Genomic DNA, 17,123 nt, shown 5'->3' on the forward strand with positions numbered 1-17,123 from the left:
TGTTAAGCATCTGCCTTTGGCTTAGGTTATGATCCCAAGGTCCTGGGATTGAGTCCCATACTGGGCTCCCTGTTCAACGGGGAGTCTGCTTCCCTCACCCTCTGCCCTTCCCCAGCTCACCCTGCTCATGCTGTCTTGCATGCTCTTTTTCTCTCAAATAAATAAATGAAATCTTAAAAAAAAATAAAATGATTAATATGGTAAATTTTATGTATATATATATATAAACAATTCACAATTTAAAAAATGTCTTGGCAAACTCATCATCCCACTCCAAAGTCACAATAATTATAGTCTACTTTGGGCATGTAATAAGTGGTGGATACTTGGATAGCAATTACCTTCACTTGACCCAAGCTTTGGAGAACAGAGTCCATTAGGTTACCTGTATTTTGAGTGGTATCCTGGTTATTATTCCTTCTCCATTATAGTATCCCAATTAATTACAAATCTTTAAGAGTTTGCTTCAAGTAGGTTGTATAATACTTGTGTGTGTGTTTTTTTTTTTTTTTTTTAGATATTGTGATTTTATTTATGGTGAAATTCATGGCATCAACTACTTGTGTAGTTCGCTTAAATAAGAAAGAATATATCAATGAAAGTAATTCATTTGCAGATGCTATTTACTGTAACTTGTGTCAGGCACTCATTTTTGTCTAGGACTTTGTTCTACGTCATGTTTTTCTGACTCTAAGATAAGTAATTTCCCTCTTATTTGTTCTTGGTGTCTTTCTGAGAATTTCACACTCTGGGGTGCCAATAAGACTTAAGTCTGTATTTCTTAGCTCAAAAGGTGGAATTTGGAGCTGACTCAGTGCTGTCGGATGATCCACATTCACTTATGCCCTTGACATTTTACATTGGTGAGGTTTCACTGTGTTGTCCCCTGGAAACAGGGACAATGGAAGGGTTGTGGGTGGATGGTGTTTAACTTGTTATAGTTGAGGCCAGCTCAGGAGTGATGGATCTCATGATAAAAATCATTCTGATAATTGATCATCTTATGTTTCTCCCTGTAGTGGTGCCTGTGGTGAGGTGAAGCTAGCTTTTGAGAGGAAAACATGTAAGAAAGTAGCCATAAAAATCATCAGCAAGAGGAAGTTCGCTATTGGCTCTGAGAGAGAGGCAGTAAGTACCTCTGTTGGTGGATGCTCAGTGTTTTTAACACTTTTTAATGTCCCCAAATAGTTTTAGAGTATTTTTTTTTCTTTTTAAGATTTTACTTACTTGTTCATGAGGGACACAGAGAGAGAGGCAGAGACATAGGCAGAGAGAGAAGCAGGCTCCCAGAGAGGAAAGCCTGATACAGGACTCAATTCCAGGACCCCGGGATCCCACCCTGAGCTGAAGGCAGACGCTTAACCACTGAGCCACCCAGGTGCCCCATATGTGAATTTGTATTAAAAAGCATTGAAAAATTTTGAGTACTGGGGCCTTGGGTGGCTCATTTGGTTAAGTATCCAAATGATTTTGGCTCAGGTCATGATCTCAGGGTCATGAAATTGAGCTCTGTATTGTGCTCCATGCTGGGTGTGGAGTCTGCTGAAGATTATCTCTCACTTGGGCACCTGGGTGGCTCAGTGGTTTAGCATCTGCCTTTGGCTCAGGCCATGATCCTGGGGTCCTGAGATCGAGTCCCACATTGGGCTTCCCGAAGGGAGTCTGCTTCTGCCTCTGCCTATGTCTCTGCCTCTCTCTATCTCTCATGAATAAATAAATAAAATCTTAAAAAAAAAAAAAGATTATCTGCCCCTCACCCCATTTTTTTTTTAAACATATTCAGCTAACCTAGAAATTTACTGATCGATAGTTTGGTTCCAAAAATATACGTATTTTTTAATGAACTAGATTCATTTATTTATTTATGTATTTATGTATTTATTCATGATAGACGGGGGGGGGGGGGGGGGCGGCAGGAGACACAGGCAGAAGGAGAAGCAGGCTCCATGCAGGGAGCCCGATGTGGGACTTGATCCCAGGATTCCAGGATCGTGCCCTGGGCCAAAGGCAGGCGCTAAACTGCTGAGCCACCCAGGGATCCCTCCAAAAATATTTTGTTATACATAATAACATACCTAGCAAAGTGTCCTGTGTCCCAAGTTCCATTCCGTGTCCTCCCTACCCCCTCCACCCTAGTGTTACAAGTTTTTACAATACATAAAAGGGAATTGGGGGGAAAAGCAACTCAGCCATATCCCTACCACTGCAATTCCACAGCTGTTTCCAGTTTTCTGTTTCCTTCCAGGGCTTGTTCATACAGATTTGCATTTTTAGATGGTTGAAATCATATTGTATATACAGTTTTGTATTCTGCTTTTCCTTATGAGCATTAATGCATAAACTTTCCCCTAATAGATGCTTTTTGGTGATTGAGCCTCTATTTCATGAACTTTACTATAATTATTCACCCATTGCTCTGATCATTTACATTTCTAATTCTTTGCCCTTCCTGATAACAAAACAGTGACTATCTTAGCATCTACAGATTTTTAAAAATCTGAATTAAATTATTTAATAGTCTCTGTATAGTAGCCATTCAATTTATTACATTTTCTCTAATATGTATTTACTGCGTTGGTGAAATGGTCAGATGTACTGGTGTTTTAACACATGATCCAACAAAGTAATGTAAAGTGAGGTCTCTAATCATTTTTTCCTTTGTGGCCATCTGTTTCTGGCTATTATACTTTAACATTCTTTAAAGATCGATACTCCCACACCCACACCCCAAAGACGATGCCATTTTCACATGGCAAGAGCAATTTCCTTTATGTGGTCACTTTGTTGTAGATCCTTTTCTGTTGTGATTCCAGATTTTTTTCCCGTTTTGAGGGGAAGAAAATACCTACCAGGTTCTTAATGACTTGGAGTAAAATTTTACTTCTTAATTTCATCTTTTAAATCAGATTGGACTCTTTTAGACTGCTCTATCATCAGAGTACGCCCTGACTTGGTAATGAGTTTAACAGCTTACAGGAAGAGGCAGGCTTTTAAAATTAAACATCTGGATTTCTTAGCTGAAGTCCATTTTACATAAATATGTAATTCTATATCCTCCTCGTTTTGGAGGGTGTAGCCCATGAGGCTGAGTAACTTGATTCATCCTTTTGGAATTGCAGCGGAGAGCAACTACAGTCCCCTGATGCTTACTCTCATTGGTGTCTCAGGAAATATGTTAGCCTGTAGTAACTTGGAACCTGTGTCTTCTCTGTTATTAGAAATTTGGGTTGGGGGCACCTGGGTGGCTCAGTAGTTGAGCATCTGCCTTTGGCTCAGGTCATGATCCTAGGGTCCTGGGATTGAGTCCCACATCGGGCTCCCCACAGGGAGTCTGCTCCTCTCTCTATGTCTCTCATGAGTAAATAAATAAAATCTTAAAAAAAAAAAAAAAAAGAAATTTGGCTTGATGTTTTCCTTTTACAAGTTAATTGAATAACTCTTGTCTTTGTTTGCTGTATCATTTTTATGAGTATAAAAAATTCCACAGCCAGAGAGACAGAGCTTACAACTAATATTATATTGTATATTAACTAACTGGAATTCCAATAAAAACTTAGAGAGAGAGAGAGAGAGAGAGAGAGAAAGAGCGAACTTACCAGGTAAGTGTGAGAACAATAGAAGCACACTTGTTTCTGGTTGTGAGAACTGGAGCAGGTGGCTTCCTTTCTCTGAGCCTCAGTTACTCCATCTGTGAAATGGGGATAAATATAGAACCCAAGTTCATTTTGGGATTATGAGATTTCTGTAAGATGACTATTTAAAAGAGGTTGGCATAGCACCTATCCGTTTAATGAATGCGTACTATTTGCCAGGCACTTCACAGGGTGATTGTAGGTGAGTGATTTCTTCCACCTCTAAGCCTTGAGTTGTCTGTATGAGTAGTACTGGGTGTGGAACACATGCAGCTTTTACTCAACTAAGTTGTAACTGTTTTCTAAATATTGACTGTCATTATTATTAGCAAAATTTAATGTTATTCCCTTTATCCAAGGATCCAGCTCTCGATGTTGAAACAGAAATAGAAATCTTGAAAAAGCTAAATCATGTAAGTATTGCTGTAAAATATGACTCATTCTTACTTTCATTTCTCTGAAAATATGGGAAGAATACAAAGTATCTTAATTTAATAAAGCTAATATTAACTTGGATTCCTTAATTGTGTGTATGTGCCTATGCCTGTGTGTGTGTGTGTGTGTGTGTGTGTGTGTACATGTGTGGGTACACATGCATGGGTGTGTGTGTTTAGTTGTAATTTAACTGGGAAGAGCTTTACCCTGAAATTTTATAAAGATTTCAGATTAACTGTGATATTTCCACTGAGTGAGTTTTTCACCAAAACACATAAATTTTCTAAATATTTTATCTGATAGGGGTTTGATCAACTGATTATGTTTGGGAAGACATTGGTAATTTGGTAAATTTGGTTTAATTATATCTCAAGTTTCAGTATCTCTGAATACCTTTTGATGGTGGTGAGCCCACTGATCTCAATGCGTATAGTTACTATCTTTTGTGTAATGATGACCTTGTCTCACCGGAAAGTGAATCTGTCTTTTAAGAAATGAGAAGAGAAGAGCACCTGGGTGGCTCAATGGTTGAGTGTCTGTCTTCAGCTTAGGGTGTGATTCCAGGGTTCTGAGATGGAGTCCCACATTGGGCTCCCATGTCTTCGTCTGCCTATATCTCTGCTTCTCTCTCTGTGTCTCTCATAAGTGAATTAAAAAAAAAAAGAGGGGTTGTGATCTTATTCCATCTTCTTTTTTATTGTTCTTTCTGTTTCTTCATTAATTCATGAGCCCCCATGAAGTCATGAGCTAGTTTGGCACTGGAATTAAAACTTGCAATAAGACCTTCAGTCTCTAGCTAAAGATGATCTTACTCTGGTTCTTTTTTTTTGGGGGGGGGGAGGGGGTAGTGAGGGCAGAGGGGAGAGGGTGAGAGTCTTAAGCAGGCTCCATTCCCAGCAAGGAGCCTGATGCTGGGCTTGATCCCACAACCCTGAGATCATGACCTGAGCAAAAATCAAGAGTTGGACACTTAACCAACTAAGCCACCCAGGCGCCCCAATCTTATTCTGGTTCTTAACCTTCAAACAAAAAAAAGATTTCTTCTCCCTTCTCTCACCTCCTCAAATCCCCTAAACAATAAATAGAAATTAAGAACAGAATCACTGCCATCAACACAATAGTTCAAGAGGGTCTTTGAGAACCCAGTGAGTGCATCTGAACCCAGGAGAATCTGAGTAGCCAGCGTCTTGACTTGGCTTTCTTCTAATTCCCTTGTAACTTCCTCCTCTTCCCTGAATTAGCCTCCCCACCCCCCACAAGTGATCTGGACTCTCTTGTTAAAGAGAGGAGCCCTCTCATTTTCTGGGGTGGGGTTGGTTCAAACATATGCTTAAGATAAACACTTCGAATTCTCAGGGAATTTTTTTCTTATGTCATAGGATCCCCAAACATAACATTTATACAAATCCAATGTCCACTGCAGTCAAGAGGAATTTAGAACCCTCAAAAAAGATCCCTGGAGATAATTTCCTGGCGGTTTACAAGGGCATGTGGAAAGCTCTTGGAAATTATATATGGGCTCATGAGTGCATTTAGGGGATAATGAGTAGAGCCTGATAGCCCAACAGAGCCTGGCAATTGGAGCCAGGCAGTGATTCAATCAGTTGTTAGACACTTACTGTGCCAGCCTATTTTCTAAAGCCTGGGTGGTGATGAGCACAGATGGGCTTGGCTCTCCTCCTTCTATGGTTTCAGCCTAGTGGAGAGACAGACCTGGGTTCCCAATCCCATTTCTCTTATCTCCTGGGTCTGAGAAGGTCATTTTACTTTTCAGAGCCTCTGTTTGCTCATCTGTGCAGTGGAGACAATGAGGGTACATACCTTAAAAGTCAGTGTAGGAATTTGATGGGATGTGCTTGCCAAGCTTTCTGCGTGGAGAACACACTTGAGCAACAACAGCGATCTGTCATTCTCTAAACTGTTCCCTGTATGATCTAAGTGGAGGGTATAGGGTAGTAGCCTCTGGTTCACAAGAGATATCTTCAGCCATGACCTGCCACCAGTGAATGATACTAGAGGTGGTAGCACCTAGAGGAGGCAGTGTCTGCAGGTTCGCACTGCCAGGACCTTCTTGTGCTCCACCAGCTCCCCTACCCAGCTGTTCCCAGGTGGGCCCTGGCCCTGCCGGATGAAGCCAGCAGAACCAAGCAGCTCTCATTCATTCCTCTGATCTCCTGTTCCTTTTCCATGTGTGGCTTTTCTTCTGCTTCTTTATTTTTGTCAAGGTAATCATATGCATATAATCTCTAGAGAGTCAAATCTTGCTCAAAATTTATACACAGACTGTAGCTCTGTAGCCCCCCAAACCTCCCCCACAAACATTTAAAAACTTTTTTAATCCAATTTATCCCCATATTTCTTTTCTCTTTTTTTTTTTTAATTTTTATTTATTTATGATAGTCACAGAGAGAGAGAGAGAGAGAGGCAGAGACATAGGCAGAGGGAGAAGCAGGCTCCATGCACCGGGAGCCGGATGTGGGATTCGATCCCGGGTCTCCAGGATTGCGCCCTGGGCCAAAGGCAGGCGCCGAACCACTGTGCCACCCAGGGATCCCCTATCCCCATATTTCTATATAATATGCATAAACTGCTGCCTATTGATTTATCAATTTTAGATAGCCTGTTGCCTTCCTGTTATATGAGACTTCTAGTTCTCCTCTCCTTTCTGTTCCTCTCAATATAATACTACAGTACATATCCAGTGTCTTCATTATTGGGACAAGAATAAATGGTCAGCAGAGCAAGTATATCCTATGGTCATAGGTAAGGAGTGGTGGAGCTGGGATGCTCTCAGCCTTACTCCTATGGCTGTGTGTGCCATGACCAAAATGTGGCTGGCGGAGTCTACCCTAAGTGGGTGGGGCTTCTATTATTGCTGTTGTTTGTATTAATCTGGGCAGCATATGAATGTCTCTTGTGTGCAGTTGGTCTGCTGAGTGTTGGTCCTAGAAAGATGAATAAGACTTGACTCAGCCGATGAAGTGCCTGATGGGAGGAGACCCATAGTGGGTGTTAGTTTCCTTTTTTTTTTCCCCTCCTGGAGCTTACAGTGGGGAGACAGACATTAAAGATTCAGCATGAGGCAACACAGATAAGAACTAATGCAGGGGACTGGATGCATTCTGAGGGTGACATTTGAACTGGGGCCTGATGCTGGAGGCCAGGTGTGCCCAGAGGGCGGGATCACCGGGCAGGAGCGTGGCGAGCCACATGGGACATTGGGAAAGAACCCTGGGAGTCTAGGGCAGGTGGGGTGTTTTGTGGTCTAGAGAGAAGGATGCAGGAGATGGGGCTACCGTGGTGGGTAGGCTGGGTCTCCAGGGTTTGCTGATCGCTGCTGAAATGTTGGATTTCCAAAGGTTTTCTTTCTTCTTGTCTTACTTTCCGCCTTTCTTCTCTTTCCTTCCTTCCCTTCCTCCTGATTGGTCCCCCCCTCTCCTTCATTTAAATATTTTAAAATTAGGGCTCTGCCTGGCTGGCTCAGTCTGTAGAACATATAGCTCTTGATCTCAGAGTTGTGAGTTTGAGCCCCAGGTTGGGTGTAGAGATTACTAAAAAATCTTAAGAATTAAAAAAAATTATATATGTATGTGTGTGTGTGTGTCAGCAAGAGACAGTACTATATATATATATATATATATATATATATATATATAGTATTTGATACATGAAAAGCAATAAATATAAATTATGAACCAAACCAACACTTTTGAACTCCCCATTCAACTTAAGAAAGAAAACTTGACCATACAATTGAAGCTACTTCATACACTTTGAAGTTCTTCATGATTTGCTTTTTCCCCTTGGCATCATGTTTTCAGGATCCAGTGTGCTGGGTGGGGGAAGCAATGGGGCATCCATTCACTGCTGTATAATAGTTTATCATGGGAAGCTACCACTTGGGGAGAATTTTAATCAGAGCAAAAGGTGTGATGAAATTTGCTCTGCAGAGTGAGCACTCTGGTGAATTTTGCTATTCTTTAATCTGAAATCTAGAAATTGTGTAACTGTCTTTAATTCTGATTAAAGCTGTAGTCCTCTGGGTGGGGCATGACCCTGATAGATATTTACCACATCTCTTACTTACCCAGACCACTCAGCTCTATCTATCCTTTGTACTGCAAAACAATAGGTGTGCTTTCTTTCTTTCTTTCTTCTTTTTTTTTTAAGATTTTATTTATTTACTCATGAGAGACACAGAGCGAGAGGCAGAGACACAAGCAGAGGGAGAAGCAGGCTCCATGCAGGGAGCCCGACGTGGGACTCGATCTTGGGTCTCCAGGATCACGCCTGAAGGCAGGCGCTAAACTGTTAAGCCACCCAGGGATCCCCCTTTTTTTCTTTACTGTATCCATGCTGCATTGATCAGAGACCACAAACTATCAGCCATAGGGGTGTGTGTGTGTGTGTGTGTGTGTGTCTTTGTGTCTTCTTTACCCCCACATAGCCTTTCAGAGTTCTTATAAAACTGTTATTTCCTTCTTCCATTGAGAAATGGGAGGATCTTACCACAATGGAGTCCCCATACTCCTGTGGTTCTAGTTGTATGGAGCTGAACAGCCTTGATGTGTGGTGTTATGGCTGGGCTCCCCACCTGGCCTGCTTCTCTTTTCACTAGTGTTAGGCTCTTCCAGGTTCCTTAAGTGTCCTTAATTACCCGAGCTCTGGGGCAGTGAGGAGGAATGCTGGGAAGAGACTGGCCTGCCTTCCTTTGTGCCATCCTCGTGTGTGAAACCTGAACCAGTCCCTTGCCCGCTTGGTAGAAGGGAGGGTTTCGTAAGCCCATTCTCACTGAGGAACCAGCAAAATGCTGTTCTGCCTTTTCTGCTCTATGAACTTCAAAGTTTCTTGAGGCAGGGGACCAAATGCCCAAGTACTGCTCCTGTGATTTTCCTCTTGGGAGCTTCTCACTACTTTTCCTCTTCTTCCTCTTAGCCTTGTATCATCAAGATCAAAGACTTTTTTGATGCCGAAGATTATTATATTGTTTTGGAATTGTAAGTAATAAACTTTTCTATTTGTTTCCATTTAAGAGCTTATAAACCACCAAAAAAATCTAAAGCTGGCTTGCATTTTCTCATCCTGGGGACCCTCAATATATGTATGTGGTGGTGGGGCTCACAAAGCGTACATGTGGGGTTAGTGTTGATTCTGAAATTCCTCCAGTGTTTCCAAAGGCACATGGCTTAGAGGTTCCAGGCTCTGGGTCTGAGGCCTGAGTTTGAAGCTCACTCTGCAGGTGACTGCCTGTGAGTGAGTTTATTTCATATCTCTGAATCTTATTTTCCTAGTGTTGAGGGGGTGGTAATAATGATATCCCCATGCCCAGAGTTATAAGAATTAAATACTGTGAGGGATGGAAGGTGCCCAGCAGAGCACCTGGCACACATAGTTGCTCAAATATGGGTGGATTTTAATTCTTCTGAAATACCTGCCTGAGTGGATCTTTCTGCTTAAGTGGTATGGTGATACCCGATTATCTTTTCAGTGCTGATTTACTTGCTGGTTTATTTCAGTCACCACAAAATCCTGTTTTCTATGGTGTGACCAAAATAATTTATTGTCTCATCCCTGGAAGAGGCCTATCTGGATCCTCATTCCTGCATAAATATGTAGTGTTTGTGGGAGCGGCTGTTGTTGCGACAGGAAAGGCTTTGCTCCTGAGTGGCACTCCGTGGTTAAGCGGGTTTACTGGTAAGATTTTATAGTAAACAGCCTCAATTATAGCACTAGGAAAGAGTGGACGACCCTTGTGGTGTATAAGGGAGTATCTGTTGCTGTCTGACTAGACCAACTTAAAACAGTGCAATAACAATAGGATAACAATCGCTGATATTAATGAAGTACTTACTATGAGCCAATTTCTGCTCTAAGCACCTCACATGGACTGATTCATTTACTCTTCAGAACAGTCATCCAGGTTACTTACAAGTTACTGATGGGTTACTATTTTTAGTCTCACTTTACAGAAAAGGAAACTGAAGTTCAGAGGGATTGAATAACCCTGCCAAGCATCCACATTGTGGCAGGTGCCTTATCTACATTAGTTATCTCAACTTTCAGAACAGCCATTGAGGGGTGAGGTGGGGAGATTATCCCTATTTTTTAAGAGGCCAAGAGGTTACATAACTTGCCCAAAGTCCTACAGCTGGGAAGTGGTGGAGCTGGGGTTCCAACCCCTATTGTCTGATTTCGGGCTCCAACTTGCTGCTCTATCCCAGCCACAGAATTACTGGGGTGTGTGATGAAAATGCAAACTCATGGGCTCCACCTCTAGTCTACTGAGTCAGATTCCTAAAAGCTCCCAAGTGTGTGGGGTACCCACTGCCCATTCCTTTGGTCTTGCCCTGTTCCTTTGTTTCCAATGAGGATGTCTTCATTATGGAGAGGAGACTTATTACCTCATTGCTTTAAAAAATGGGAGTCCTCGTGAGTGAATAAAAAAGGCAGTTCTTTGCTTGGTCTGAAAGAGTTTGTTTTTGTTATTGTCTTTCATCAAGTGAGTTTCCCTCCAGGAACAAAACCCCTACTTTGCCTGTGTGTTTCAGGATGGAAGGAGGAGAGCTGTTTGACAGGGTGGTGGGGAATAAGAGGCTGAAAGAAGCTACGTGCAAACTCTATTTTTACCAGATGCTCCTGGCTGTACAGGTAAGAGAAGCCCTCAGTTCTTTTGACAAACTACCTACTTGTAGGTGAATTATTCCCTAAGTTAGGCAGAAAGCAAAGGATGGTGGATAAAACCCGGAGAGCAGATAGTCTGTGCTTATGTTGTTCTGTTCTTGGCAAAAACATCCCACCCCTTTGACTCAGACAAGAAAGCTCTTGCCGGGAAGCTTAAGCAACAGTAAGGAGGGGTACAGAAATAAACACATGGCCCCACGTGTGTTCTCTTTTAAGTTGGAAGTATATTGGAGGTGCACTGATCTCTACTTCAGCCTGAACCTTGCTGAAACCCCCCTTACCTGCTGGGGGTTGAGGGGGGCAGGTGTAGATTAAGGCTGGCAAGGTGGGGTGGTTGTGATGGACGGATGGCTCCCCCATGGTGCAATGCGAGGTGGCCCCTTAGGTGCAGCATCCTGTTCACTGCAGCAGGTAGGTGGGCAGGCATGTGTACTGCCTTCTCTGTTCTGTGAAAGTGTTGCATGGAGGAACAGCTGATGGCATGCTGCCTGCTTAGAGGAACATCACCCTTTGAAAACAAATTTAGGGGATGCATGAGTGGCTCAGTGGTTGAGTGTCTGCCTTCTGTTCAGGGCGTGATCCTGGGGTCTCGGATTGAGTCTCACATCGGGTTTCTTGCAGGAAGCATGCTTTTCCCTCTTCCTATGTCTCTGCTTCTCTCTGTGTCTCTCATGAATAAATGAATAAAATCTTAAAAAAAAAAAAAAAAAGAATTAGCTGTGGCAATTCTTCACCAAGATTTTTTCCCTTGAAGACCTACTCTTAGTGATTGGGAGCACTTTCCTGTTGAGTGGGTTTGAGGGAGATTTTCCTGGGCTGATTCACCCCTGTTTGCCCTCCCTGGGGGTTTTGACAGTTATCTTTCCCAAGGATGTTTTGGAAGGATTTTTGTTCCAGGCCAGAGGGGCATCCAGATAAATTGAAGTCCATTAGCATCTAACTAGTGCTTTACTCTCTTTAATGATTTATTTTCTCCCTTATATCATACCAAGAATATTAAGATGAATTGAATGCAGATCAGTGGATGTGGGAATTTTTTCCCTAAAGAGATGACTTTGTGTATAAAAATGGTGAACACACAAACATCAACATTGTATTGCAGACAGAGCTTTTGAAGATGAACTTTTAGTCTTTGTGTTGGAATATGTGAATTCTGGGTATTTAAACAGATAATTTACCGTTATGTACTTTACAGTGACTTTTAAAAAATACTCTCAGGGAAAAATGACCAAATACATTATTTTGGTGGAATTTTATGGCTTATTTTAGTAAGATCTCAATATACTTTTATCACTCATTTACATTTTTATTGAAACTGATACCTTGTATTTCTGGCAGTGTGAAGGGATATTTATTATTTTGAAGAGTGAAATAAACGGTCTACTGTCATAAGTGGCATTTTTCACTTTTTCTGATCAAGAGTTGAATGCTGTACTGACTGAGCCAGCCAGGTGCCCCTAAAGATTTTCTAAAACAAATTTGTGGGGCACGTGGGTGGCTCAGTCAGTTAAGCATCTGCTTTTGGTTCAGGTCATGATCATGGGGTCCTGGGATCAAGGCCTTCATGGGGTGCCCTGCCTCAGCAGGGAGTCTGCTTCCTCTCCCTCTGCCCTTCCCCTTGCTTGTGATGTCTCTTCTCTCTTGTGAGTACTCTCTCTTTCTCTCAAATGAATAAATATAATCTTAAAAAAAAACAACCCAGACAGGGATCCCTGGGTGGCTCAGTGGTTTGGCACCTGCCTTCAGCCCAGGGCATGATCCTGGAGACCTGGGATCGAGTCCCATGTCGGGCTTCCTGCATGGAGCCTGTTTCTCCCTCTGCCCGTGTCTCTGCCTCTCTCTCTCTCTCTCTCTCTCATGAAGAAATAAATAAAAATCTTTAAAAACAAAAAACAAAAAACCCAACCAGACAAACCCAGGGGTGCCTGGGTGGCTCAGTGGTTGAGAATCTGCCTTTGGCTCAGGTTGTGATCCTGGGGTCCTGGGATCAAGTACCACATCTGGCTCCCCATGGGAAGCCTGCTTCTCCCTCTGCCTGTGTGTCTGTCTGTCTCTCATGAATAAATAAAATATTTAAAAAAATAAAAAACAAACCTAGAAAATAAATTTGTAAACATTAAGCCGTTTACCCAGTAGTTTTCTATGATTTGGGGGAACATGATTGTAAGTAACCTGGCTTATGATTTCACCGAGCTGTAAAGGTATGTGTGTGTGTGTGTGTGCGCGTGTGTGTCTTTCTGTGTGTCTTCACTCACATACCTACTCTGTAAATCCAAGGCATGCCTCCCTTTCTGTGTAGTACCTTCATGAAAATGGCATTATACATCGGGACTTAAAGCCAGAGAATGTTCTACTCTCATCTCAAAAAGAGGACTGTCTTATAAAGGTAAGATATTTATGTTCCTTATGTGGCCACTCCAGTAGATTTTTGTTCATCATAGACTTATAAAATTTATCAAGTAAAAAGTGGGAGCATAAGATATTTATGTTCTGTATGTGGCCACTCCAGTAGATTTTTGTTCATAGACTTATAAAATTTATCAAGTAAAAAGTGGGAACATAAAAAGGTACAGAATTTGACCATTCCACTATTAGCAATCATTTTAGTGATTAGGCGGTATTGCTCTGGTCCAGATTCTAATGAGTATTTATTGAACTCCACTGTATACAAACCACTTTTATTCAGAGAGGAAAGAGGTGTCTAGATGGATGAGACAATCCCATCCACTCTCTTCCCCTGCTTTCTAGGGCAACATGCTTCCCAAGCCTGGTTTCACTATAGAATTTCCTATTAATTAAAAAAAAAAAAAAAAAAAAAAAGGTCATGACACCTAGGCTGCATCTCAGAATTGCTGAAGGTGGCACCCAGGTGTGAGTATTTTGTCCAAGCTCCTCAGGAATTCCAGTGTTGAGATTGGTTGAGAAACTAGGGTCTAAGGAAAACTGTGGGTAACTAATTAGTGCCCTAGGGTCTGGGTTAGATAAGGGATAAACCTTTTGTAAGGTTATGGAGAGCCACAGATAAGTTGTAGAAAAAACCTTGTGCTTCCTTGGGTTGAAAATTTTAATTTAAGCAAAATTAAATTTAATTTGCAGTGTTAAAGTTATAGATTCCAGATTAATAGTAGGCATGAACCATATAGGATATGAACTGATCTAGCCCACATGCCTTTTAGGATTGGCAGACTATGTTAATCTTTTTTTTTTTTTTTTTTTTATGACACCATTAAAAATGGTACCCTTTTGTCCTTAATTTTAGATTACTGATTTTGGGCAGTCTAAGATTTTGGGGGAGACCTCTCTCATGAGAACCTTATGTGGTACTCCCACCTACCTGGCTCCTGAGGTTCTTAATTCCTTTGGGACTGCTGGATATAACCGAGCGGTGGATTGCTGGAGTTTAGGAGTTATTCTTTTTATTTGGTAAGAAAAGTTTCATTGCTTCAGCGTCTGGTTGTAGGTAATTAGGTGAAATAAAAAAGGTGTCCAGGTAGAGAGCTTGTGTTTAATTTGAGTGACTTTTTTTGACCATTGATTTAAAGAAAAATCTAGATGTCTGAATGCCGCTAAGAATATAACTTGATATCTTTTCCTTTTTTCTTTACCAATATTAAGCCTTAGTGGGTACCCACCTTTTTCTGAGCATAAGACTCAAGTGCCCTTGAAGGATCAGATCACCAGTGGAAAATTCAACTTCATTCCTGAAGTCTGGGCAGAGGTCTCAGAAAAGGGTATGGATATGAAAGGGTTAAGAATTTGTGGTTTGCTAAAAAGTGTATGTACTGTGGTGGAAATTTCTTTTTACATTCTGTTGTGTTCCTCCTGTTAATTTTTATTTTCTGTTGTTTGTTTTGCACCTCTTGAGGGGCAAAGGAAGTTAAGAACATGGGCTCCAGGACCAGGCTGGCTGAGGCTCATATTTTTCAGTCTGCTACTTCTTAGCTATGTGACCTTAAGCAAGTTACTTAACCTCTCTGAGTTACCCTTTCCTTTGAATGTAAAGGGGGTACAGTAAACCCCTACCTTAAAGGGGTTTTGTGAGAGAAAGTGTAACCTGAGCAAGTGCCTGGTACCTACTAGTGTACAAAATAATAAGTAACTTTTCAGTTACAAAGTCTCCTTTGAATGAGTAAGAGCCTAAGTAGTTACTTTGTGTTTTAAAATTTAAAAGTATAACTTTGTAATTCTCAAAAGGAGAAGTAGAAAATAAAACTAAATGTCAGGTTATGTAACAATTTTGTTGTCTTAGAATATCAAAGGAATAATATTGTTGCAACATAAAAGCCAGCCTCCACTTGTTGCTTGCTGTCAAGCTTTGTTTCTGCCAAGCCTGCAGTTCCGAGGAGCCTGATGCTGGCTGAGAAACTCTCCCTGTCCATCCATGGGTCTCGGGGAGAGTTGGCTGAGCATCCTGAGCATTTCAGAACTAGGTAGAAGTTCAGATTTAATTAGTTTGAACTTGAGTCCAGCAACGAGGGAGGGGACAGGGAGCGTTGAAGAGGTGGTGATGTGTGAGCAAGGAGAGATGGGGGGCATTGTGGTCATTCCTGGTGTTCTCTGAGAGCTCTGAATACAGAGTGAGAGGACTGGGTGGGGTGGGGTTGGGGGCTGCCCACCACACCTGGTGACTTTAGCCCCCCGTATTTCTGGATGTTGGCCTGTGATTCTGGTATACTTTAATTTTGCTGATTTAATGTACATGCCTTTTCCACTGTGGTTTGATATTTGATTATCTTACTGCTTTAGCCCTGGATCTTGTCAAGAAGTTGTTGTTGGTGGATCCAAAGGTGCGTTTTACGACAGAAGAAGCTTTAAGACACCCGTGGCTTCAGGTGGGTTAGGACAGTGCTTGCTAGCATAAAATATATAGGCAGCCCTCAGTGGTGCCTGAGGGATAAAGGAAGAAGTTGGAAACCTGTTTGCCTTGTTGAGACTGTTTAATGTGCACTTGCTTTAGAATGAGCTTTCGATGTATCAGGTATGTTTATGTGTGTATACGGGTCATGAGTGTAGGTGTGTCTTTGGGTATAACCTTGTTTTGTTTAAAGATTTTATTTATTTATGAAAGACCCAGAGAGAGAGGCAGACACATAGGCAGAGGGAGAAGCAGGCTCCCTGTGGGGAGGAGCCCAATGTAGGATTCGATCCCAGGATCCCAGAATCACGACCTGAGCCACCCAGGTGCCCTGAGTATAACCTTTTCAAATTAACTTGTGGGTCCTGGGACGGCCAAGCTCACTTTATGGCCTGTCCTGGTCCCACTTGGGTTCCCTGAGTCTGCAGTTGGGCTCTGGTACTTTGAGAGGTGGTTCTAGCGTGGAACCTCCGCCACAACCCGACCCACGCCAGCCTCTTCTATCAGTCAGGTGGGATGGGCTGCATTCCAGCTGTCTTCAACCTTAATTAAGTCATGGGAGCAGGGGAAGGAGGAGGAGGAGGAGGAGGAGGAGGGTAGCCTCTCTGGGGTATAATCTGGTTATTTCCCAAGCCCGAGTAATTGGGCATACAGAGCCCCACTTATTTTTGGTGAGTAAACATGCTGTTAATACAGACTGTCACCTGCACTTTCAAGTCTCTATTACCTATGTGTCGCTGCCAGGGATTGTGGCTGTTGTTAGATTATACCCTGACCTCATTCTAGCTGCCAGACTCAGAAGTCCTTTGTGGCTTTGCTGGGCTAATCTTTTACTGCATGGGCCAGGTTTTCTGATGGATGTCAGGCCTTTTGTTAAATGCAGCTCCATTCAGCGCAGCCTTACCCCTCTTTGTTAATTTCCATTTGGTCTGTTTCCTGTAGGGATGGGGAACTTTACCAGCTAGCTTGAGCTAGAGGCTCGAGTACTCTGGGGATTACTGGTCTGGGAATTCCTTAGGGCCATCCAGTTTCAGCACTGTGCTTCTGGGACTCTGGGAAGACTGTCCCTATTCTTTCTCTGTTCCAGCCCTCCATACCTAACGGTTTTTGCTCAGGCCAATTCAGGTTGAGAACAACAAATCCTTAAAAGAAAAAAAAAAGTAGATAGATTTGTTTGGGATATTACCCTGGAAACAGCAGTCTCCCCCCAGAAGAAATCTGTCAGATGATTTAGCACTTAATAGACCACACAGATTTGAAACAGCAGGACCCTGGAGAAAAGGAATTTGGAAACAAAGGGTGCCTTTGCATGTGGGGATTTAATTTTGATGAAAAAGAAAAACATGCCTCTTGGCTCTTTTTATGTGCCCTAATAGGGAAACTCTTGGGGCCAGATGTGGAGGTGGAGGAACTGTGCTAGTCTTGGAAAAAAAAAAAAAAAAAAAGAAAGAAAATAGAGCTTGCCAGTTAGGCCAGGGAACAGGGCTTGTAGCTGCTCGAAATTTATGAACGTGCGTAAC

General features: G+C 42.2%; 1 protein-coding gene across 4 annotated transcripts in view; it reads left to right on the forward strand.

Annotated features, from left to right (window-relative positions):
* Nucleotides 1–17,123, forward strand: part of CHEK2 (checkpoint kinase 2) — a 50,361-nt gene that overhangs the window by 25,878 nt on the left and 7,360 nt on the right. For 3 of the 4 annotated variants that reach the window (XM_041728795.1, XM_041728794.1, XM_041728797.1), the window contains 8 exons: nucleotides 1,020–1,128; nucleotides 3,992–4,045; nucleotides 9,003–9,064; nucleotides 10,616–10,715; nucleotides 13,048–13,134; nucleotides 14,008–14,171; nucleotides 14,364–14,479; nucleotides 15,495–15,580. In XM_041728795.1, the coding sequence (XP_041584729.1) occupies nucleotides 1,020–1,128; nucleotides 3,992–4,045; nucleotides 9,003–9,064; nucleotides 10,616–10,715; nucleotides 13,048–13,134; nucleotides 14,008–14,171; nucleotides 14,364–14,479; nucleotides 15,495–15,580 (778 nt within the window). The remainder of the gene's footprint in view (nucleotides 1–1,019; nucleotides 1,129–3,991; nucleotides 4,046–9,002; nucleotides 9,065–10,615; nucleotides 10,716–13,047; nucleotides 13,135–14,007; nucleotides 14,172–14,363; nucleotides 14,480–15,494; nucleotides 15,581–17,123) is intronic. The other variant, XM_041728796.1, reaches the window with a different exon arrangement.

Source organism: Vulpes lagopus, chromosome 14 (assembly GCF_018345385.1).
Source record: "Vulpes lagopus strain Blue_001 chromosome 14, ASM1834538v1, whole genome shotgun sequence".
Taxonomy (NCBI): Eukaryota; Metazoa; Chordata; class Mammalia; order Carnivora; family Canidae; genus Vulpes; species Vulpes lagopus.